General features: G+C 50.5%; 1 protein-coding gene across 1 annotated transcript in view; it reads left to right on the forward strand.

Moving 5' to 3' along the window:
* The first annotated feature begins 3,305 nt into the window (after positions 1 to 3,305).
* SCUBE3 (signal peptide, CUB domain and EGF like domain containing 3) overlaps positions 3,306 to 24,907 on the forward strand; it is a 35,333-nt gene continuing 13,731 nt past the window's right edge. Inside the window, exons 1-9 of the mRNA XM_032593334.1 lie at positions 3,306 to 3,438; positions 3,900 to 4,104; positions 4,194 to 4,666; positions 7,792 to 7,813; positions 17,585 to 17,739; positions 18,726 to 18,851; positions 21,511 to 21,645; positions 23,277 to 23,402; positions 23,586 to 23,702. Of these exons, the coding sequence (XP_032449225.1) occupies positions 3,306 to 3,438; positions 3,900 to 4,104; positions 4,194 to 4,666; positions 7,792 to 7,813; positions 17,585 to 17,739; positions 18,726 to 18,851; positions 21,511 to 21,645; positions 23,277 to 23,402; positions 23,586 to 23,702 (1,492 nt within the window). The remainder of the gene's footprint in view (positions 3,439 to 3,899; positions 4,105 to 4,193; positions 4,667 to 7,791; positions 7,814 to 17,584; positions 17,740 to 18,725; positions 18,852 to 21,510; positions 21,646 to 23,276; positions 23,403 to 23,585; positions 23,703 to 24,907) is intronic.

The raw sequence follows: 24,907 nt of genomic DNA on the forward strand, positions 1-24,907 counted from the left end.
CCTGCGCCTTCTTAACGCAGGGTAGGAAGTGCATGGTGGTAGGGAAAGAAGGATTCTGGAACTACCCTACCTGGCAGGTGAGTTTCCTTCTATTCTCCAACTTGAAAGTGCTGTTGACAAGCGCAGTGTGTTGTAATGCATGGCATTTCTGGAAACTTCTCAGTAACAACGTGTGACAGAACCTACTGGGGGTGGTGAGAATTGAGCCCCATTGGCTGTACTCACAACCAGCAGCATCAAAGTCATGTCTGGGACAGAACTACTTCTTCCCAGGCACTACTATACCTTTACTATCAAACATTGTGGATTTTTTTCCTTCTGAGAAGTAGTAAAAAAAAAACAATAGTCATTGCCTACTGAATGCCTATTATGTGCCAGGTGGGGGGCAGGGGAGTCCATTCGTTATTTTATTGAATTAACACCATAACATTTTGAGGTTTTATTTCCTTTGTCAGAAGAGAAAACTGAAGCTGAAAATGAATAACTTATCTGAAGTCACATAGCTAGAAAGTTAACAGAGCTGAGATTTGAACCACAGGATTTCTTTTACTCTTGAGCCCAATATAGTTAGACACTGATGTATGCCCACATTTGAGGTCGTGTGTGATCCTACCTGTTTTGTAGATGAGGAAGCTCAGAGAAGTGAAATAACTCAACAAAAATAGATAGATGGCTGGAAAATGGTAGGGCCCGACATTTGTTCGTGGGCTAATTCTGACCTGTATGTGTTCTCCATTAGACTATACTGCCTGTCAAGGAGGGTCAGTGGACCCATTTTATAGATGAGGAAGCTGAGGAGACAAGAGAAAAAGCAAAGGCTCATGGAAGGAGACTTGGCGGGGGAGGGGAAGTCTCTGAGTGTGACAGAGCCCCAGCACAGGTATCCCTAAGCAGGATCAGAACCGAGGTATATATGCTATGGGTTCCCCAGCCCAGTTCTCTCCCCAGACATTTGCAGGGGAAAATTGACAGAAATGGAATGTCAGAAGCAATCCTGAAGGAAAGTGCAGCCTGAAAGCAAATTGTGGCCTGAGAGAATATTGGAGGCCCAGAGAACCCAGGGACATTTCACTCCTGCCAGTGAGGGTACGACATATGCTATTGCTTTTGTAATACCACTTGCAAGAGCCATCTTATTATTCCTTTCTTGTCATCTTCCTGCATCACTACCCAGTTGTGAGTCCCTGCAGAAGTGGACAGGGCAGAGGGCAATGGAACTGGCCCCCCAGGTCACAGTACCCAGTGATATAAGCCTTGCTTCTGCTCCTACAGAATCCTCTGAAGGGCTGGGGATGGACTGCAACCAGACTGGATGGTGGGGAGCAGAGCAGGGAACTGCCCCTTCTGCCCAGATGTGGAGGAAGTTCATCCAGTCCTAGAGGAGCAGAGGACAAGCTGGCAAAATGAGAAAAAAAAAAAAAAAAAGGAAGCTACAGTTAAAGACACTGAAACTCCCAGAGACTTAGTAGCTAAGGTAGGGCAACGTCCACACTCAAGGCACCAAGAAATCATACTGAATTAGAGAGAAGGTCCGAGATAACCTACTAATCTGCCCCTATAGAATTCTTCATGCCCACCTCACCTGTGGTTTAGAGGGGGGTGAGCTGGAGCCCTCCTCCCTAGGGACCCAGAGAAGCTCACACGAGTGTGCACAGCAAGGCAGAGAGACAAAGCAAGGCATGGTGTAATCTCCCTTCCCTGCCTTGGGGGGCTCCTCAGCTCTCTCCCTGTCCCCCCATGTAGATCAGGCACCATTTGGCAACCTCCAATTCTTTTTTTTCTTTTTTAACCACTCTTGTTTGGGGCAGAGAGGATGGCAAGTTTGCACTTGTCCCCCAGCCCTATACGTAATTGGTGGCAGCAGGTAAAGCAGCTTCAAGGGGAGGGGTTTGCCAATGGAATGAAAGAGGGAGGGAGTCCTAGGGTGACAGAGCTGGCAGGGACCTGGGAGATCATTTGACCCAAACTTTTGTGGCCTCCACACCATTTCCATCATCTGTGTGCTTCCATCCCAACCATCATCTCTCATGCCAAGCAGGCATACTCAAGACCTCCTCCTCCAGGCTTCCTAAGGGCAACTGTCTCCTTTCCACCAAGGAGCTAATCCACCCTCTCGTTTTCTAGAATACACTGAGGCCCATTGAGATGTGACTTGCCCAAAGGCAATCTTCATCCCAGGATACAGACAGGACAAAAAACCTCAAATGCTTAAGTCTGTTTCCATCCTCCTACTTTTCTACTCAATCCCTAGGGAAGGAAGGGCTCAGTTCTTCTCCCTGGGGGCTCAGAAGATCTCTGACATATCACACCTGTCACCTAGCTGATGTGGGCTGCCAGTGTCAAGGGTCTAAGAACTGAGTTATTTTCAGGATGATTCTGGTCATTGTCCCTTCCTCCTGGGTACCCTAAGGGCTCTGTGAGGTTAGTCTGAGTCTCAGGGTCCTCCTCCCTGCAAAAAATTTGCTCTTAGGGTGCCTTAGTCAATTGTGGGTCTGACTCTTGATTTCAGCATAGGTCATGACCCCAGGATCGTGGGATGGGGCCCCACGTTGAGCTCCATGCTGAGCGTAGAGTCTGCTTAAGATTCTCTCTCTCTCCTTCTGCCCCTCTCCCCTGCTTGCATGCTCTCCCTCTCTCTTTAAAAAAAAAAAAAAAAAAGTGGCTCTGAAGCATAAGTAACTGCCTGAATCCTGCCTGAATCCAGGTTGACTGAAGCCCCATACTCTAAGAAAGCCTTCACCACCTTTCAAGGGGTCTTTCCTCTAAGATAAAAGAAAATGTCTATAAATCCATGGACAGTGTCCATGGTTTGGAGACACTGCTTTTATGCCCTTTGCCTTTATTTTTAAAAATATCATTTATTTTTCCTCTGTTACCCCGCAGTTGGAGACACGAAGGGTTAAGAATGGACCAGTTATTGGCCTCTTGGGTGGCTCAGTCTGTTAAGCTCAGGTCATGATACCATCTCACAGTTGGTGAGTTCAAGCCCCGGGGATGGGCTCTGTGCTGACAGCTCAGAGCCTGGAGTCTGCTTTGGATTCTGTGTCTCCCTCTTTCTCTGTGCCCCTCCCCTGCTCGCACTCTGTCTCTCTCTCTCTCAAAAATAAATAAACATTAAAAAAAATTAAAAAAAAAAAAGAATGGGCTAGTTAGGACCACATCTTGAAGCTGTGAGGGCAAGTTTGGAGAAGTATGTTGTGCAGATCTTTGTGTCTGTATTTACACACATACGCATATTCCTGGGGGTTAGCTTTTGCCCCTGTGCTGAGTGCATGACAGTGTTCTACATGTGAGCCCACTTCTATATGGGTAGGGTGACTCAGTGGTCTACCTCCAAGGCCTTAACGGCCAGGGAGTCTGCCCTGGCGCTGGCAGGTTTAGCTGGGGGCAAGTCTACTTTCTTCTTGGTCCTCAAAGTGCACTCAGCACTAGAAATGGGTACTGAGACCCGAGGGTGGGGGATGTGGTGGAGGTAAGAGTTGGAAGGGCGTCACTCGGCCCGAAATCGGTGTCACTCTCAGTTTTTCGAGGTCCTATGTGGCTGTATCTCGCATGTCGGGCTGTGTCGGCGGACGTGCCGGGGCGCCAGTGCGGTCCTGTCTGCCCCAGCCTCCCCGACACCCCGAGCTCTCTTTGTCTCCTCGTGGAGGTGTGCGTGCAAACCTGCGTCGCACGGCCCTCATCTCGTGCGAGAGTGGGGGGCGCACCCTAGCTCCCCCACTCTTTCCGCCGGGAGAGAGGACGAGCCGGAGCCGGGTGCTGTTTGGTCTGGAGCCGAGCGGGGCTTGCATTGATCCATTGATTGTGCGCGGTCTGCGCCTGACCTCCCTGCTCCCGGGGAAGCCGTCTCCATGGAGACCGGGCCCGCTCCCCCAGCGCCGGATTGTAAATTCCTGCAGGCAGCGGCCCGGCAGCCTGGGGAGGGGGCCGCTGCGCCCGGGAGCGCAGGGGGAGCGGCCGCCGCGCCGAGGCCCCATTTGAAAGAAAAAAGGGCACGAAAAAGGAGGTGGTGGAGGAGGAGGGGGAGGAGGAAGAAAACGAAAAGGAGCGAGGAGAGGAGGAGAAAGAGGAGGAGGAGGAGAAAGGCGAAGAAAAAGAGACGGAGCCTGAGAGACGGAGAAGGAGCGAGAGAGGAAGAAAGAGAGGCAGAAAGGGCGTGTTTCTGGCGCTGCGTTTCCCCTCCCCTTTCTCAGGTCCCTCGCTCGGGCTCTGCGCGCTCTCCGGCTGCAGCTCTCTCCGGGCGAAGCTGGGAATTGGGTGGGATTACACGCAGCAGCCCCGCCGCCGCCGCTAGCCGAGCCCGGCTTGGAGAGGGCGGGGGTTCCCCTCCGTCATCGGCGCCGGGCGCCCCCAGCCTCTCTCCGCCTCGCTCTCCCCGACGTCGGGCCGGGAGAAGCCGGCAGCATCGGGAGCCTCCCGCCGAGGGCACCGCGGTCCGCACCCCGCTCCCGCAGCCCCCGGTCCGGCCCCGGCGGGACGCCCCCTCCCCTCCCCCCTCCGCCGCGCGGGGGCCCGGCCGGCTTCCGCCCTCCGGGGGCTGCGAAACCGGCCCCGGCCGCCCGGCCCCCGGGAGCTCCAGCCATGGGCTCGGGGCGCGTGCCCGGGCTCTGCCTGCTCGTCCTGCTGGTCCACGCCCGTGCCGCCCAGCACAGCAAAGCCGCGCAAGGTAAGGAAGGAGGGGCGCGCGGCGGCGGGGCTGCGGGGGCTGCGGGGCCCGAGGGCGGGGGTGCGATTTCCGAGGGGCAGGGCAGGTGCTGGGGAGCGTGCCGCTGTCAGAGCCTAGCACTGTGCACCCGCACTCCGGCTGGGGACCTAACCTCTGGGCGCTGCGTCCCGGGCGAAAGGCTGGAGGAGCCAGGAGCGACACGGAGCGGTGAGAAGTTTGGGGGACCCTGGGCAGAAGTCGCCACGCACCTCAGAATTCTTCCCGACTTCATTGCCACCCCAGCATCTTCGAAAGACTTCCTGTCCTCCAAAAGTTTGAGAGAGAATCTTCTCTTCTCAGACATTGCCAGAAACTTAAGCTGTGGCCTGGAGAGACTGAGAGAATGAAACTTTTCAGCCATGCCATGTATTTCTTCCCCTCACCCCCAGCCCTCATGCAAAGTCAGACAAAATTTCCAAGTTGTTGTCTTATCAGTAGAAAAATGTTAAAGAAAAATAGGATCTTTTCTGGAAAAACCAGCTCGTCTCTCACTGGATGGTAAGGGGCTGAAGAAGAGAAGAAAATTTCTGACTGGCTCCCAGCAAGAATGTCGCTTTCTGCCTCTTTGGGGGGAAATCTCTTTCGTCTTGCATGGCTTTCATTTCTTATCATAATATTTATTTATTAAGGCCTCGGGTTTCCAATTCCATTTAAATCCAGGTCAGAATTGCATTAAAATAACAAAGTAAAATTCCAGGCCGGGGAGCTCTGACAGATCCCTCTAGGAATTACAGAGAGAGAGACAGGGAGGCCCTCCGGCCCCCATCCCTGACCCCAGGCTCATTGCCTGGCCAGTCCCAAGGCTTTGCTGGCAGAAACCAGGCTGGTGGGCTACAGATCTCTTGGGGACAGCCTCCCCTCCCCCTTGACCTCTTGCTGCACCCTTCCCCCATCATGTCCTCACCCAGGAAGAGATTTATATGGACAAAAAGAAAATTCCTCCTGGCAACGCTTTGCTGAGGAGGATATGATTCTGCCTATTGTCCCAGGGGCTCCTGAAGCCAAGCTGGGGTGTGGAAGTGGCTGAGCCAGAAGGGAAAGTTGAACTTGGGAGTTGGGGAAGCCTGAGTCTCTGGCAGTCGGGTCGCTGTGTCCCCGGAGACTGAGCACCTGGCCCTTAAGCTGCTCTGTGTACTGGATAGGCTCCCACTTCATTAAAAGGAAGGTGCCATATCAATGCCATCCTCTTCTCCCAAACACTGCCTCTTCAACCACCCCCTTCCTCCTCCAACCTGTCCTTTAACAGAACCCGAGTACTAGAGATTCTCAGCTGTCACAGACCAGACCCCACCCCCACCCCCTTCCCACCCCAAACTGCCTCTTCTCCCATCCTGCTTCCAGACAGCCCACGACCACTGACACCCCCAGCCTGGGAGCAGCCCCTCTCCCACTGTGGATTTGCTTGTGTTTTCATAAACAAAGCTGGCTTTTGTAGTGTGTGCTGACTTACTCATAACATGGAATTAGCTAGGGAGTTTAGTCTGAAGGAAGGAACAGATTTCATTCGAGTAATCTAGAGACAAGATAAGGACCTCTTTCAACTTGGAGCCAGTGTCTGTAGTGGCCTAGTGAGGCTGGGGGGGGCTGAGGGCAAAAGGGGGAGCAAAGAGTATATTCAAGGGGGTTCCCAGGGCTGATGGAGACTCCTAGAAGGGACAGGTGCCAAGCGGAGATCAGCTCATTGTTCAGGGACAGAAGGACTCAGAATCCCTCCGAGGTGCTTCCTCTTTCATCAGACACCCTGCTGGGTGCTGTGGGGATATGCAGCCAGAGTGGAGGCCCCTGCCCTCAAGGAACTTACTAAGAGTTTTGTTCACTATTTATCTCCTATTCAGGCCACACTCACTCTGACTGGGCTGCAATTAGCTGTGCATCTTCCTTCCTTCTGATCCCTGAGTCTAGCCTGGCATAGAGTGGAAACTTGTCATTTCAGCTACCTTTGATGCTGCTATTCAGGAAATATATCAACCTGGACTGCCAGAGATTGCCTAACAACAGGTCTGTTGGGTTAGAGGGCTATCTCTGGACCCCAATCTGCAGGCCAGTGCCACAGGAAGGACAAGTAGTGACAAGCAGCCTTACCCATAGATGGGAGTGCTGTGGTCATCACTTGCTCCCAAACATATCTCCTAGGTGTCACTAGTGCCAGCAGGTGTGCCCTTATGCCACATGTTTTTAAAGGAAGCTCTAGTGGGTTTCTTTAAATTATAGAAACTCTTGGCAAATACCTTGCACAGTTATTATACCTCTGGGTGTAGTGTGTATATGTGTGTGCGGGTGTGTGTTTATATGTAGAGTACAGGTACTATATACTTAAGCGCCTTTTCTCCAGAGATTCCATCCTCCCAAAGAACCAAAGTGGAAAGGGATGGGGAGGATGGGGAGAGACAAGGAAGGAAGCCCTGAGTAGACAGGTGAGTGTGTGTGTGAGAGGGAAGTTTACCATGCTCACCCACAGGTGATGTAGTTGGGTGTCAGTGTCTACTGTGATTTGGTTATTAAGCGTGGATATGTACACTTTAGTATCTTTGAGAACTGTGTGTGGATTGAGTGGGTGGGTAAGCTTGTGTGACTATGAGTGAGTGAGCATGAGGGTACATGGTTTTGAGTGTTTTTCAAGTGCCTGTCTCTGTATTTTAAAGTAGACAGACTGGATAACCCAGATAATTGTTAACTTAAAAGCATTAATTTGCTTTGCTTTTTTTTGGGGGGGGGGGTGCAGCAGTGGTTAAAAAGACCTAATCCTTGCTTAGGGCTCAAGTTACAGCTGAATGAAAAGGTCTCCTGGCCTCCCGGGGAAAACTTGTCCCCAGGGCTGGCTCAGGAGAGCCAGCCTGGCCGTTTAGTTTACCTGGTTGTTTTCTCTTCTCATTAGGGATAAATTTTTGATAAAGTCTTGTATTTAGAATTTCCAAGTAACACCATCCCTGGGACTGAGAGCGTTCCTCTGGCAGCAAACAGTGTCTCTCTGTCTCTGTACGTCTCTCCGGGTCTCTGTCTGGGAGTATGTGTGTCTCTCTCTTTCTTTCCCCCACCCCTCTCTTCCTCTTTAATGTGGCTGTTTCCTCTCCTCCCCGCTTCCCTAGGCTCCTGTGGCCAGCTCTTACAGTGAGGGGACTGTTCCTCCTAGCCCCTCCCTCCAAAATATGAAATGAAAACCATAACCGTGTCAGCGGGTGAGGGTGGCCCCGTCGGCAGCGGCTATTGCCCGTGCCCCATCCAGGCCATACTGGGGAGAGCGAGAGAGTCAGTCCCCACTCTTGGAGCCTGATCTTCAATCAGTTGCTTCTAAGCCTGTCTTCCTCCCCTACTCCCATTTTTCCAGAAGGGTGGAGAAGGGGGGGTGGACTACTTAGAAATTCCTCAGGAATCCCTTTGACCTTTCCTCTCTCAGTGACATGTCCCCCAGGGTGGTGGGGAAAGGCTGGGGCCAGGGAAGAACTTCTCTACTTCTTCCCCCTCATCTCCTGGAGTGTCTGCAGGGTGGAATGAGAGAGGGGAACAGAAGACACGGAGGCCAGAATTACAGGCAGAGAAAGAAGAAAGTTATCAGCAACCCCTAAATGAGATTGTTTTCTGAAACCTTCAGGAATCTGAGAGCATGAGAACCGGTTTGAGATGTGAGCGGCTGGGACCTGTTGTAAAAGGAGCTGGCCCTGGGTGTGAGTTTGGGAATGTGAGGTGTGCGTTCACTGGGGCGTGCGAGCGTGCGTGTGCATGACTCAGGGTGTGTGTGTGTGTGTGTGTGTGTGTGTGTGTGTGTGTGTGTGTGCGCGCGCGCGCGCGCGCGCACGCAGTGCTCCAGTGAGAGGAAAAAGGAAGCGGGGCAGTGTGCGTTTTGTTTTCGTTGGAGAAGTAAAGAAGAGGAATGGCTTGGTCCAGTGCCTTGGATTGAGGGTGGGGGAAGGGAACGGATGGCTTCAGACCCTCTAGAGAAGATGGAGGTGGAGGGGCTCGCTGCCGGAACTCACCCCAGTCCCTGCTCCCGATTCTGGTCCCCGCGTGTCAGGGTGTGGGCCTCCTTTGACGTCCCGTACCCCTAGCACATGACCACTTGTAAGAAAGAGTCCCTGTCAGGGCTGGAAACTGCAGAGCTGCTCTGAGGCTGGCAGTGCCCGCAAGAGGCCCAGACCTGGGGACAGCTTCTTCAGGCTCAGTTATGAGACAGGAGTCTGGAAGCAGGGACTGCTGGTCCTTGGGGCGAAAGTGATACAATTGCCAACCCAGGGATGTTTGAGGGGTACAGGAGACAGTCACCTGGGCTAAGAGGGGGCATAGACCCTCCCCTCTCCCCCGTTGGCCCCTCTGTCACCAGACTGGCCATTCTCCTGCCATGCCACGTACTGCCAGCTCCAAATGGCATGTGCTGGGGCATTTGGTGCCAGTGGGTTTTGGTAGATGCAGAGCCTGAGGACTGGGGCCTTTGAGGAAATAACTGAAATTCTCTTCCTCACTTGTAAAATGGACTAGAGTATCAGTAGGGTCCTTTTCAGCTCTGAGATTCTGCATATCCCATTGAGATCCTTCCTGCTGAAGGCAAAAGACACTATAGCAAGCCTTGGTCCTGCAGCCAGGCCTCTGCAGGCTTCTCACCTGACACTCAGGCCCTCTTTTCCCTGGACCCTACTCTACTGTTCCCTGCCTGAGTCTGTCACTTGGCTACTCCTCCCTTCTTGCTCCACCTCGGTTTCCTGGGGCCACAAGTACCTGATAGCTCTCTGTCTTTAAGTAGAGTATTTCCCCCTCAAAACAGCCCCTACAGAACAAATGTGTGTTTGAGCGTGCATGTAACAACATTGGAAAGTGGAGCTGAAATGTCTGTATTCTGGGAACTGAATACTATCTGGGCAAGGCCCCTAGGCCCCAGTTCTTGGTCCTACATCATAGATTCTCAGCTCCAACACTAGCCCTCTGTACTCTGCTCCAGCCTCAACAACTCTCCCCTTTTCAGACCAAGGCACTGTTTTGTAGTTGCCATTGGATGCACTGATTCGGCCCTATAGGTGAAAAGATGACTCCTAAATAGGGCACTGTGGCCCTCACTCTTAACCTATGGTCTCCCTGTGGCTGTAACCATAGCCCTAGAGAGCTGTGGGGTTTGGATTTTGGAGCCCCAAGCTAGGGGCTGTCCACATCTGGTCATTGATGGTGACAAGCTGAGGGAAAACCTGGGTAGGAGCTGCTAGGCTGGAGGGAAGATCCAGAATAAGGAAACAGATCTAAGGAGTCCCTGGGTGAGGGTAGAGTGTTGGGATATGTGGACATGGGGGGCAGGGGGACTGGAAGAAAGGGGGAGCTTAAAGGCTAGACCCTGGGGAGCAAGTTTACAGAGAGGACGTTTTTACAAGTTTCTAATTATATTTATTTGGAGTTTTCCTCTGGCGGTTTGAAGCTGTTAACAGCAGGAACCTGTATCCCTGGTGTTTGTTTTTGTTTCTAACCAGCTGCTTGGCCCAGCATAGTGAATCCAAGGGCAGGAGACACCTGCCCTCTGCCGCACTGCCCACCCCTTCCTCATTGCACATCTGTCTGTGCCTACCATACTGCACTGCCCTCCTTCCTTGCCCACCACTCAGCCCTGCCCTCCCTCCAGCTACCCCCATGCCCAAAGCCTCCGGACACCCACATGCCTACTGCTGATTTCCTACCAGGAACATCCAGATGTCAGTTCCAGGCCATTCCATGGTTATGTATCAGATGCTTGCTTCATGCTGAACCATGTGCTGAGTTGGGGCAGGGTTGGGGGGTGGGGGGGGACACAATGACTAAGGCACGGATTACTCCCTCAGGTGTTTATAGATAATAGCACGTAGTGAGCAAGTGCTGAATGAGGAGTCAGAAAACCCAGGGTCTGGCTCTGCACAAGCTGTTTGCTCTTTCCCTCTCTGGGCTTGTTCCCCATCTATGTACTGAGAGACGGGACCATTTGAGGACCACGTGAAATAACGACTGCACACCTAATTATGCATCACCTGACATCATTGTTGTTTACGTTATTTTCTCCATCAGTTTAAAGAGATCAGACTGATAAATCATGAAACTGGAACCTGCCTTTGCCCACCACCTGCCCCCCTGCCCCCATCTCTCCAGTGTTCTATTCTTTCCTCCCTCCCCCTAGGATCCCCTACCAACCCAGCCTCTGAAGGCCTCTGACTCAGGGTTGGTTTCATCTGTCCACACTGAAAAGGAGAAAATTATTGTCCATGTGGGGTACATTCAGATGAGCAAGGAGCTAGTTTAGGGATAAGGTGGTAGGAACTTCAGAGAGAAACTCATCAAGGCCTCTTGATGGTGATAAGGCTCTCAGGTCAGCCCCACTCTCCTCCAGTCACGAGGCACCAAGTTCTTTTCCTGGCTCTTCAGCTGAGTAGGCTAAGCTTATATAAGAGGAAGCCTACTTTTTTTTTTTTTTTTTTTTAATAAAAAGAAGAAAGTGCCCTGTCTCCTCTCCTTGGGGTCATTTGTATGATTTCCTGGACTCTCTCCAGGCCTTCTTTGCCCCTGCCTACACTTTGCCCAGGCTGAGGATGGGCCCAGGCTCCAGTTGAGGTCACAGAGTCTCCACCCAGTTCCGAATCGGGAAGACAGCCTGAGAAGCCACAGCTAGGAAGCCAGGCTCCCCCAGTTTCCCGAGTTGCCCTTTTGATCTAGAGGTAGGGTACATGTACACACATACAGGTATGTGTGTGCAGGCTGCAGGTTAGGGTGTCATGGCCAAAGGTGGTTCTGCTTTGGATGTTACTTAACATGGAGGAAAGTTTAAGAGAACTAACCAGGAGCAGTAATAGTATGCTGGTCTCAAGTAGACCCTGGTGCCCTGTCATCAAGAGCTAGTTAACACTGAGGCTGGAGAACATCTATTGAATAAGGATGTTCTGAAGAGACACCAGAGCAGCTCCAGATACTATCTGAAGACCCTGAGAGCCTATGGATCCTATTCCTATACCCTGGGTTCATTGGTCCCAGTCTCTTCTGGCCTCTGCATCACCAAATGGATGCCTTTAAGTGGGTATCTTCCTTTCTCTGAGTTTCCTATCCCCTTACCCTTAATTTAAGATAAATTTCGTAGGACTGCTCTCCACCTAGAACAGTAGGGGAGGGGGGTCACAGGAAGATAAAAAGCTTTTTCCTTGTAGTAACACAGAACAGAGAAGATGCCACAAATATGGAACTCATCCACTTCCCCACCAATCCATCCATCTATCCGCCGATACATCCACCCATCTGTTTTACAAATATTTGCTGAATGCCTCAAGTATATTACTCTGTCTTGTTCACAGCTGGATGCCCAGCTCCTGGCACAGTGTTTGGCATGTTGCAAATGCCCAATAATTATTTGTTGAGTGGCTGAATGAATATGTTCAACTCCCTTCTAGCAGCCATGTGGCTTTCAAAGATTCGGAAGCCACAGCCTCAGGAAGGCTTCAGGAGGAAGGTAATACATGTGAACTAAATAAAAGTTAAATAATGGTACAAGGCAGCATGCAAGGGTATCACAAGTGATTGGTCAGGAGATCAGAGAGCCTGCACTAAGCCCAAATACCCTGGGCCAACCTGGCCTGGGCAAGAAGGATGTCAGTCAGGTGGGCACATTAGGACCCCAGGCAGGCTGCTTTGGACCTTCTCACTGGGCCCAGCCAATCTGCCCACACTACCCCCAGCTGCTGTGAATGGTAGGGTAACTACTGTAGTAATGTAAAGGTGGGTAGGTTTTCCCTAGGGGTGTCTGCTTATCTGCAGCCTGCATTCTGCTCATTTCCATTTGTTGTTATTCTTGAGCTGGACTTGGGCCAAATTTTGAAGTAGATGAAGTGTTTCCTTGAGGGTCCTCCTGCTTTCCTTTTGGGGTATACTTCCCCATCCTCAGAAGAGAATCTTAGGATTGCCTATGTTCAGATAATCCACCCTTTCTGGTCTGCCCTCTCCTCCTTTGTACGCCACCCCCATATCCCACCCGTCCTCCCCATACTGAGCAGAGTTTATGGAGCCTTCTGCTAGGTGCTGAAGCAAATCCAGAAGAAATGTCAGATGGTGCTGGGGAAAGCTGTTGCAGTTACAGACCCATGCATTCATGCCAGGAGAGGGTGAGGCAGGGAAGTCTTATCTGTAGTATCTCTGCAGCTGCCACTCTCCCCCAATTCAGCTTTTGATCCAGCCCCATACCTGGGGTGGTGGTAAAAGCACAAATGGATAGCAACCACAAAGGATTGTGGAGAGCAGCTTTTTGGTTAAAACTGGCCTCTTATATACTTCATTCTCCATCTTGGGCAGCTTCCAGCATGGGTGGGGCAGGTGGTGGAGAAGGTACCTTCAGGGCTGTGTCTCTCCAAAGTTCCCTGTACCATCACATGCTCTCTCGGTGCCGCATTTCCCCACACCAGGCCTGAAATGGGGCTCCGATAAGGGGAAGGGAGGAGCAGAGATGGGTTCAGAAATGATACTGAGGAGAAAGTTGGAGAGAAGGAATAAAAATGGTGGACCTTTTTGAGCACTTACTATATGCCTGTGCTGCAGCAATAAATACTTGATTAGTATTAACTAATTTTATGTTCATGGCAGCCCCATGAGGAGGCACTATCATTATAATTCCCATTTACAGAGAAAGGAGCAGGGAAGTTCAGAAGCTGGCCCAGCACCACACAGACACTGGTACAACTGGCATTTGAACTGACACAGTATCACTCCAGAAACCCTTTTCTCAAACACTCTGTCATCTTGCTGCCCCCAGTGTCTTCCCAGGTCAGGCAAATGATCTATTCACATTATCTGAGTTGGGAAAGGAAGACAGACAGCAGCCCAGCCTCACCCTGGAAATCCAGATGCAGCTGGTCTAGAAGAGTACCTAGATATCCACATTTTTAAAAAGGCCCCCAGGGAATCCCAGTGTGTAGCCAGGGTCGGGAATCACCAGTCTAAACCAATCCATGTCCAACTAGCATCAACTGTTTGTCAGGTCGGTAGAAAATACTTGCACCCTCAGAGCTGAAATGAGACTATTCCCATGGGTATTGAAGGGATTCCTTGCATGGACAAATCGTGGGTGGGCAGATGTGGTGAAGGGAGCTCTGAAAGAATGGACTGGCAAAAGGAGGAGACACTGGATATAATTTGGGGCCCTATTTCAGAGCTCTATTTTAGGCCTGAACTGCTTCGAAAGATTCCATTCAAATGGTTGAAGGGTCCTGTCCTCAGTGAATAACCAGCCAAGTGAGGAAAGTTGAACATGCCAGACGAGACGGCATTCAGCATTAGCAGAGCAACTTAGCAATGGCAGCAAGTGAGCCGAGGCAAACAGAGTCCTCTGGGACCTGAAACTCTTTAGGAATAGGGCTTACCAGGAAGGGCTTTGGGGAAGACCACTTTGAGCCAGATTTGGGAAGCTGGGAACAGAATGGCTAGAAAAGGGAGGACTGCATATCCAATGTGAAGAAGGAGATGTGTGTGAATGCTTGGACGGGGGCAAAAGGCTTAGATGTTGTAGGGGGAGTAGGTAGGAGATAAAGTCTTCCAGAGCAGAGACTCTTTGCTGGAGAAGGAGAAGCACTCTGAGCAGGGAGATGAGGTTGTGGGTAGGATGGTGGGAGAAGCCCAGGTGCTGGAAGAGTCTAAAGGCATTACCAGGAAGCCTGGGTTTGCTGCCATCAGCACCGGGGGCACTCTGGTACTAGTTAGCAGGGAACAGGAGGCAAAGGAAAGAACTGAGAGCCCAGAGAGCCTGGTGCAGACTCCAGCGAAGCACCCAGGGATTCAGAGATAGGCATGTACCTCTGAGATGGCCCCAGAGGGAGAGCTTCTAGATGGGGTTCCAAACTGCCCTGCTGGCTGCTGGGGAAGAGATGGCAAGAACAGAAGACGGCTCAAAGCAGGACAGACAGGATGATTATTAGCCACTGGGATTGTCCAGTGCCCCATGCCAGCCTCGAAGACTTACAAGGGTCACCACAAGGAGGGGGCGATCAATCATCCAGTCCCCCCTCCTCCAGGGACCCAATAAGAATATATAAACCAAGCCTTAGGCCATTCAAACATTGGAATTAGTTAAAAAAAAAAAAAAAAAACACCAAACTTTCCCCACCATGGAGGGTGTGTATAAATGCAGGGACAGACAATAAGGACAGGACCTCTGGGTGCCTTGTCTTTCTTCATACATTTAGCCACATTTGAAATCTCTTTCTTCTGACTGTCAAATGTTTATCCAACCTCCAAAACTCTACTTGAATCCCACTTCTCAGGAAGTTTTTTGATCCCCCCGGGCCTAAGAGTACCCCTTCTTAATTCTGAGAGCAGTGCTCCAATAGGACTTCCTGTGATGTTGGAAGTGCTGTCCACTGATGGCGGCCACTAGCCACATATGGCTATTGAGCATTTGGCCTAATGCAACTGATAAACAGAATTTTAAATTAATTTAAATTTAAGTAGCCATATGTGCCTCATGGCTACCATCATATAGACAGCATAGTCCTAGGGTACCTGTTGTCAGAACCAGCTTCTCTACATTGGGAACATATTATTTACCAGCCATGTTATTAGGTACTTTACACAAATTAGCTTATCAAGTATTCGCAGACTCTCATGAGCAGTATTATCCCCATTTTGAAGAGAAAGAAATAAGAGAATCAGAAAAGTCTCCCTAGAGAGGTAGAGCTGGATTTGAATCTGAGATTGACTGGTTCCAGAGCTTAGGCTCTATTTATGAGAGTACATTTCTTGGTACCATTTATTCTCCATCAGTTGAACCAACTGATACTCCATGCAGGCTCTTACTTTCTACAGAGCTCCTTCTTGCCCTCTCTTATGAACTAGTCTTCATGCCCCCCTTCTCTGTTCTTTCCCAGGGTGTTTCCCATGAGTTCCCAGGGTGGGCCAGTAGGCAGACACCATGACTACAGAGCCTGAATGAGGTGAAGAGTGTGAGTTACGGCAGTTAGAATCACCCAGCACGGCTGACTGCAGAGCAGTCGAAGAGAGTTGGAAGGTAGATTGCAGAGCTGAATAGAAGCTCAGAAGATTTGAGGCAGGGTGTTTGGGGGCACTCTTCCAAATTCCAGTTCTCTTCTTAGCCTCAGGAAGCCTCAGTCCTTGCCCCTGAAGTACTTCTCGAAATACGAAAACAGAAGACAATTAACCATTTCAAGCTAGGGCTCATGGGTGTCTATAAATTGAGAGCAGTTACTGGTCCACTCACTCATTCAGGTTCAGTAAAAATAAATCAAGCACCTTAAGGATTTGGATTCCATAGCTTGGCGATAAGGCCTTAGAATCTGCATTTTAACAAAAGCCAGGCAATTCTACACTGTCTTGATTTCTTTAAAAAAATTTTTTTTTATATTTACTCACTTTTAAGAAACAGAGACAGAGCACGAGTGGGGGAGAGCAGAGAGAGAGAGAGGAAGACACAGAATCTGAAGCAGGGTCTAGGCTCTGAGCTGTCAGCACAGAGCCCAATACAAGGGCTCCAACCCACAAACCATCAGATCATGACCTGAGCCGAAGTAGGATGCTTAACCAACTGAGCCACTCAGGCACCCCATGCACTGTCTTGATTTCAAATCCCATTTCTTTATTTGCACATTGCTACTTATACACTTGGGTTTCCCAGTTCACAGCTAGAAGTAATCTCTTCCTCCTCTGATCTTCCTTTTAATAGAGGTGGTCAGGCCTGGCTGCACATTGGACTCACCTGGGGAGCTTTAGAAAAATACTGAGGGCTAGTTGACCAGAACCTCCGGGGATGGTGCTGGGCATCTCCTAGGGAGTTAACTCTGATGATGTGTAGCCAAGGTTGAGGACCCCCTCCTCTTTTCTCTAATGTCTTTGGGGCACTCAACCACACCCTGCTTCATATTACTTATTTGTCTCTCCTTTTGGCTGGGCCGAGTCACTGCTGAGCCTCCATGGCCTTCAGTATAGTACCTTTCACAAAAACACCCTATAAAACATTGTCAACTGAATGCAACATTTAGCCATATTTTAGCTCAGCTTTATGTACACCAAAATATTGCCTCAGAAGTTGGAATCTTTTGCGCAAAGACGATCAATGATTCTCTTTCCTAGGTCCTTTCAGAACCATCCTCTTTTTTGCTAGATCTTGGCTGCTTCTTCCTTGAACATAGCTCTGTGAGTAGAGTAGCACCTTGTGCCAGAGTGAGAGCCAGGAGCAAGAGGAACACCTTGGGTTAGAGGGAAGAGTTCAGGGAGGCAGACTGATGAGCCTGAGTCAACTGGACAGTCACAAGGGCTCCACTTATCAGGCTTCAGATTGCTGATACCAGCCCCTGCCAGGTCCCAGTCCCTCTGCTGTTGACAGCACAGGGTCTGAGGGAAATCTTCCAGGATGGAACTTCTTTCCTCTCAAGATTCTTCGCACAACAATGGGCAAGTGGGAGCAGGCCTGGTCTCAAGCAGAATTGTGAGGCAGATGAGGATTTCTCAGGTGGCCCCTTCTCCTTCCTTTCTTCCTCCCTCAATTACCAAGGGCCGCTGGACCCTGCCACTTTTCCAGAGGCCACTGTCCCCAATGCCTCTTCTCTTCCCCCTCCCTCTAAGCCTGCTCCGAAGTGAGGTAAACTAATTCATGCTAAGTTGAACATTTCTAGTCAAGGTAAGTGTGCTACCCAGTCCAAGGGTTTTTTGTTTGTTTTTCAATCAAAGAGAAGTGTTTCAAATGATGGAATTTTAGCTGTCATTGTGGATTAAGTATTTCTGAGGGGAGTGGGGGCTCTTTCTGAATTCCTGAAATTACAGAGTCAGCCCACTCTGAAATCAGAAGGGTGTGGAAGAGCACCTGCTTCTGGAGGGGTCATTATCTCTACATTAGAGGAGAAGGGATTTTGCCCTTAGGGAACCACCTTCAAGACACCCCTTGGAATGCACTGACAGAGGGTCTCAAGTGCCTCCTCTGCCCCTGCCAGATGTGGACGAATGTGTGGAGGGGACCGACAACTGCCACATTGATGCTATCTGCCAGAACACCCCACGGTCATACAAGTGCATCTGCAAGTCTGGCTACACAGGGGATGGTAAACACTGCAAAGGTGAGGCGGGGAGGGTGCCTGGAGAAGGGGGGGGGGCTGCTTGAGTGTGGAAATGGGTGCCACTGCCCAGAGTTAGCCACACTGTGCAGGACAGTAAGGCCTGCAGTCCCTGCTGGCATGGAGAAGGGGCTTGGGAGTGGTGGCCAGCTACTTTTTTCCCAGAGAGGGCACCATTTTCTCATTTGCTCAAAGGCACCATATAGCCTAGCTGAGGTTCTGCTGGGAATAGTTCACAGCCTCACAGCTTGGCCGGGGGCGGGGTGGGGGGGGTGGATCAGGATCACAGGACTGAGGCCTGAGGCTCCCTGACATTGGAACCTCCATCTTTAGACCCTTACACCATACCCACAGGATGAGAACGGTTTACCCCAAGGGAATTTCATACCATAAACAAACACATTCTTCCCCCCTCATAATTAAAGCAATGCAAATTAAAGCAGTCTTGAGATGTTATTTTAAATTTACGACCTTCAGTGTTGGTAACACTTTAGCGGACAAGGTACACTCGTTAATTCTTGGTGACACTATGAATTGAAAAGTGATTTTGTCACACCAGCAGGAAATTTAAAAAGTATTTATACCCTTTGACCCAGAAATTTTATTCTTGGGAACCTACTCAAGGGATATTCAAAGAAAATAACACACAGGAGATGTCCTTTAATGCATTATTTACAATAGTAAAATAAATGGAAGGGATCTAACAATAGAGAATAGATTAATGAATTATGATTTGGCAACACGGAATATTCTGCAACCATGTACAGTGGTAATTAGAAAGACCGGGGGGGAGACGTGAAAATGTTTAAGACTTAAGTTTAGATAAACAATAGTAAAATGCAAAATGGTTTGCAGGCTATGAAAGTAATTATATAAACACACACAGAGAAGGTTATACACACACACACATACATAACCACCACAAAGCTGAACACAGGGGTGGACAGTGGGAGGCATGTCCAGCTGCCTCAGATCCTCTTTGCTCACAGATGTGGATGAGTGTGAACGCGAAGATAATGCAGGTTGTGTGCATGACTGTGTCAACATCCCTGGAAATTACCGATGCACCTGCTATGATGGATTCCACCTGGCACATGATGGACACAACTGTCTGGGTGAGCAAGGGAGAGGAGGTGTGGGCAGGGGCTGTCTTGTGGGGGAGGAGGTGTTTTCAGCCCTTCCCAGTTCCCAGGCAAGAAGAGGAAGGTGATCAGAAAGTGGCATTCTCACATAATAGAGAACAAGGTCAGTCTCCCCTTTGAGACGGGGCACTGAGGATGAAATAATCCTGCTGCTGGATGAAAAACAGCAGAGGAGATGGTGCTAGCAAGTGCTCCCAGGGCAAGGGTCAGAAGATGACAATAGTGGGTTTAGCCATATAGAGCAGAGCATGGTGGAAGGTGATTTGGCTGCACCAGATCCTTGCTCTCCTGCTTACTATCTGTGGGGCCTTAGGCAAATCAACTAAATCTCTGGGAACCTCAGTTTCCTCATCTCTAAAATGAGGATGGTAATATCCCACTCAAAGGCTGTTGGGTGAATCACCATGAGACAACATGTATAAAGAGCCCTGTACAATCCTTAGCAGAGTAGGTGTTCGATACATGGGAGGAATGTTGTTGTTGTTGATGATGATGATGGTGATGATGATGATGCTTCTTCCCTGGCCCTGGGAAGCCTCTGGCCCTTGAGGCTGGTTTTCTCCCAGCTCATCCTGCAATCCCAGTTTCACCCTCTCCTCACTTCTTAGGCCTCAATCTGACCTGATCTTTGTCCCAGGGGCTGGAGCAGAAATAGGAGAATCTCTAGGGCACTAAACTCAACTTTGGTCTCACATCTTTTTGGAACATTACTGGGACCATGTCAGATTCTTCCCCATGCAGAAAAACTGAAGCCCATAGCAGAACAGGAATTGAGATGTGAAGCCAGGGGTCCTTTTCCAAATTCTTCCTCTCTGCTCTCAGAACAAAAATAGGAGACTGGAAGACTAGAAGACCAGGAAAGGAAGAGAAGTAAGAGGAATGATGCCCAGAAAAGCAGCTAGCCTGCTTCCCCAACTGACCAAACCAGTGAATTATCTGACGTTCTATTAGTCTGAGAGCCTCCTTGCTACAGAGCTGCCTCTAAACCCAGTCACATTCCATCTTTGGACCAGGCTTACATGCTTCTACTCCCAACCCAGGCCTTTACATCCTGATTCCTGCTGGACCCTTCCCCCCCAGCCCTGGCCACCTCTCCCACCACTGTAGCTACCGGGAAGGACCTCACTTTTCCGCCCAGTTATTTGTAAGGGCCTCTTTGGGGACTCCTTTGGAAAGAGAAGCTGTGACACTTTGACCAGGACAGAGAGTTTCCTGCAGGACCGGAAACATCAGCTTCTGGTGTTTGGTTGCCTTTGACCTTACTAGGCCCCTGATTCTCACCAAGTCTTATTTCCCTGTGTTTGGGGGGAAACTAGCCAGAGGGATAAGAGAATGAGTAGGTATGGAAAAGGTCAGAGGGAGCAGAGGTCTACCTAACCCTACCCCCAGGGTTGGGGTTCAAAGCCTCAACTCTTCCTTTGGCTTTTAGGGGAACCCTAAGTCATCCATGCCCCAGGTCTGTTTCTCCACTGAGAATTGGAGGAAAGAACTTGGCTAGAGCAGCAAAGTCATAAGGTTGGATTAGAAGGGAGCATATGGAAGGATGGAATGTAGGATGGGCCACAGTGGAAGACGGATGGGGAGAAATCAGGGGTGTAGTGACAGAGGGGGAAGGGACAAGAATAAGGCAAAGGAAAGTATACCTCTCAGGCAGGAACCTGCTGGATCCGTGCCCCTCTGCCCTTGGCCAGATGGGGGAAAGCACAGGGTTTCAGGGATCAACAGAGAGGATGGGAAGAGAGGAGCAGTTGAGGGCCTCAGGAGCTCTAATTCCAGCTCCTCTGTTTGGAGACCAATCTCCCTGATGCCTCCTGGGCCAAGGAAGACAGAGAGGGGCTATGGATTTGGGAGGGCAGTAGGTAGCACAGAGAGGGAGTCAAGGCATTCAAGTGAGAGCCCCCAAATAAGCTTAGCTCTGGGACCTGAGGGTGGTGATTTGGGGTGGTGATTAGGGTGTGGCCTGGCAGCTCTCCTCCCATCCCTCCTCGCCAAGCTACCAGACTGTTTTGTTAAACCAAAATAGGAGAAAGGCTAGGGACTATGGCAGCAAGCCCAGGCATGGGGAGGGAGGAGAGGAAGGATGGGGCTGTAGCCTGTCCACAAAAATGGTCCCTGCCCTGCGAGGAGTTGAGGCTTGCTGCCTTTACCCATTGTTGCCCCTCAGACCTCAGCACCATGGCCATAGTTCTCCCTGCACTTAGAACCAGATCCCAGGTTCTCTCATTCCCTGGCTGCCACCAACTGCCCATTTCTCTTCCTGACCAATCTCTTATTTTCACCTCTGTGTCTCTTACCCTGGCTCCTTTCCTGATTTCCCCTGGCTTCACACCCAATTCTGACAAGTGAGTGAAAGGGAGGCAAGTCTTCACCTAAGTGAGCCAGGTTTAAATGTCCCCTCTCCACCTGTTTAGCTCCCCAGCTCTGCCCTCTTTGGGTGGCCTCTTCAAAAACAGTGGAACATTAGCTGATGAGTGGGTGAGAACTTGCTGGCCTGAGGCTGGGTGCTGAATTAGAGTCGGGAAGTGTGTGCTAGATTCTTAAGACTGTTTCAGCCCTTGGTGCTGAAGTCTCAGGGCATACTCTGGAGACTGGCCTGCACCCCATGGCCTCACCAACCACCTATCCTACACAGATGTGGACGAGTGTGCCGAGGGCAATGGTGGCTGTCAGCAGAGCTGTGTCAACATGATGGGCAGCTATGAGTGCCACTGCCGGGAGGGCTTCTTCCTCAGCGACAACCAGCACACCTGCATCCAGCGGCCAGAAGGTCAGCCCATGACCTGAGAGGTCCCACCCTGCACTCCCAGACTTCTCTCTACCTGCTGGGGAGCTTTTCCTCAGGACCTCTTGGGTCTCATCCTCTATTCTCAACCCCACTAGCTCCTTCTTCTCTTGTCCCTCAACCCATCACATCCTAAGGGCTCCATAGACAGATGTTGTGCTGGAGCAAAATCTGGGGGAATCCATCTGGGGTTGGGATCAGTGTGGGATTGAGGTTACTATGGGGCATCCTCTGTGTCAGACCCAAGGTGGATGTCGTGCCTAAGTATAGATGGCTGGGCTCTAAGCTGCTGTTATCTGATGGGCTCACTAATGCCTTATTCCTTGAATTGGATAGGGAGGGTGAGGCAAGAATAGTGGAATACTGTTGTCTATTTCTGTGATGCAGCCTCCCCCCCCCACAACACTGACTATGACATCCCTGAGGGCAGGGACTATGTCTAATTTATCTTTGTATCTCCGGAACCTAATACACTGCTCTGCATGCAGTGGGAGCTTAATAAATATTTGTTGAATAAAATCTTATAGTAATTAGGGGTACTTGGCTGGCTCAGTTGGTAGAGCATGTGATTCTTGATCACGGGTCATGAGTTGGAGCCCCACATTGGGCACAGAGTTTACTTTAAAGCAAATCTTATAGTAATTTCTATAGTAAAAAATCTGTACCAATTTCTTCCCACTCACATTGTTATCTTCTTCCCAGTTTGACTGAAAGCTCTTTGAGGAGAAATCATGTTTGTTTGTTTTAAAGATTTTACTTTTATTTTTTTTTTTGAGTTTTTTAAAGTTTTTTTTTAATGTTCATTTATTTTTGAGAGAGAGAGAGAGACAGACAGACAGAGTGCAAGTGGGGGGGGGCAAAGAGAGGGGGAGACATAGACTCTGAAGCAGGCTCCAGGCTCTGAACTGTGAGCACAGAGCCCGACATAGGGCTTGAACCCATGAACTATGAGATCATAACCTGAGCTGAAGTCGGATGCTTAACCAACTGAGCCACCCAGGCACCCCGTAAGTTTTTTTCTTTTTTTTTTTTTAACAGTTTAAAATGTTTATTTCTGAGAGGGAGGGAGGGGGAGAGAGGGAGGGAGGGAGAGAGGGAAAGAGGGAGAGAGGGAGAGAGAGGGAGAGAGGGAGAGAGAGAGAGAGAGAGAATGCACACACAAGAGGAGTAGGGACAGAGAGAGGGGGGGACAGAGGATCCGAAGCAGGCTCCATGCTGACAGCAAAGAGCCCAATGCGGAGCTCTAACTCACAACCCCAAGATCAAGAGTCACATGCTCCACTGAGTGGGCCAGCCAGATTCCCCAAGAGATGTTTTTTATTTTTCTGGGTCCTTCCTAAAGCCACTAGTATGTAACTATTAGACACTACTTTTTTGTTGTCTCCAGGAGAGGGTGCTCGTGCAGGGTTTTGGAGGGCTGGGTATCAATACCTATACAGCACTGAGAATGGCTCATTAGCACCCAGCTCTGCGCAGGACAGGGACTGGTGTCTCCTGTCTGTGTTGCAGCCCCAGTGGATTCTCTCAATTTCCTAGGCCCCAGCTACCCCACTAGTTCCTCTTCCACTAGGCATTCAGGGATATAGAGCACTCACCTCCCTCCTCTTCCTTTTTAGAAGGAATGAATTGCATGAACAAGAACCATGGCTGTGCTCACATTTGCCGGGAGACACCCAAAGGGGGTATTGCCTGTGAATGCCGCCCTGGCTTCGAACTCACCAAGAACCAACGGGACTGTAAACGTGAGATAATTGGGATGGTCGCTGGGGAGAAGAAGCAACGAAGAGGAAGGGTGTAGGGACTCAGCAGCAAGAGGTGGGAGGAAAAGGGAGCATGGGAGAGGCAACTAGATATGAGAGTCAGTCTCCAGATATGTGGCACCCAAGGAAAAGCAAGCTGACAGGCCTCCTGCCCTCTCTGCACAGTGACATGCAACTATGGTAATGGTGGCTGCCAGCACACGTGCGATGACACAGAGCAGGGTCCCCGGTGCGGCTGCCATGTCAAGTTTGTGCTCCATACCGACGGGAAGACGTGCATCGGTGGGTGAGGCTGGTGAACTCAAGGCCACCTGTGCGGGGAGTGGGGGTTGGGAACCAGGGGAGGGGGAACACATGGGACCCAGGTGCTGGGCACAGAATGACTGGTGAGTGTACTGAAGACCCAGACGAGGCCAGGTCTAGTGAGGGATGACTCTGAGAGATCGCAGGGCTCACCCTCTTCTCCTCCCTGACCCATTAGTTCTCCTGCCCCACCCCTGGAGCCCCACCATCCTCTTTATCCAGGAGAAAGTGTTGTCCAACTGGGACTAATTAGCAGAGGTGCTTGTTGACCAAGGCTGTGCCCGAGAAGGGGAGGAGAGCTGGGGCAATCCAGCTGGGAAAGCCTGACCAAAGGCCCTGGTTGACTAGTGTGGTAAGATGGGAGCTGTCACAGCCCACTGTCCCCACTCTGGAACTGAGGGTGGCAGAGAGTGTTCTCTCCTGGAACAACCATCCCGGAACTGACAAATGGGGTTTCCTGACTCCAGGTTTCTTCTTCCTGTCTGTGCTGTGTCCCCCTGTCCACTGCCCTTACCCTAGCCCTCATTTCCTCCTATTTCCTCCACATCTCAGTGGTACTCTCTCACCTCTGCCTGTAGCCCTTCACTTCCCCACCAGCTCCAGCCTTCCATTCCTATTGCCCTGCTCCAGGGCCTTCTTAACACCTGGATCACTTTTCCTGAATTCCTAGGCCTTCCCTCACATACTTTCAGGTACCAGAAATGAGCTTAATTCCTTAGTTCCTGACGTTTAATTCCTAATGCCTTATGCCTTTAGGTCTTTTGTGAAGGCCGATTACTGTGTGCTCACAGAGTGCTGAGAAACACAACGGGGACAGGGTGTCCCTTTGGAGAAGTGGGAGGTGAAAGAGAAGAGTTTGGGCAGGGAGAAGGGCTGTGTCTTGAGCCAGGCAAGGGCAAGTTTGGTCTGTGGGCACCAACAGATGCCATTCATCTCATGGGCTACAACATGCTGAGGGTGAGGAGGTGTGAACACAGTCACTCTGTATTTGTTACAGACATGATATTCACCTTCAGAACCAAACTGTCCCCATCTCACTCCAGAGACCCGGCCCATCTCTGCAGACAGCACTGCCTTAACCCCCAGACATGAGAACAGGGGAGCAGATGCTGCTGCTAAAAGGGTCTTTCAAAGGGATGCCTGGGTGGCTCAGTCGGTTAAGCATCTGACTTCAGCTCAGGTCA

Source organism: Lynx canadensis, chromosome B2, assembly GCF_007474595.2.
Source record: "Lynx canadensis isolate LIC74 chromosome B2, mLynCan4.pri.v2, whole genome shotgun sequence".
Taxonomy (NCBI): domain Eukaryota; kingdom Metazoa; phylum Chordata; class Mammalia; order Carnivora; family Felidae; genus Lynx; species Lynx canadensis.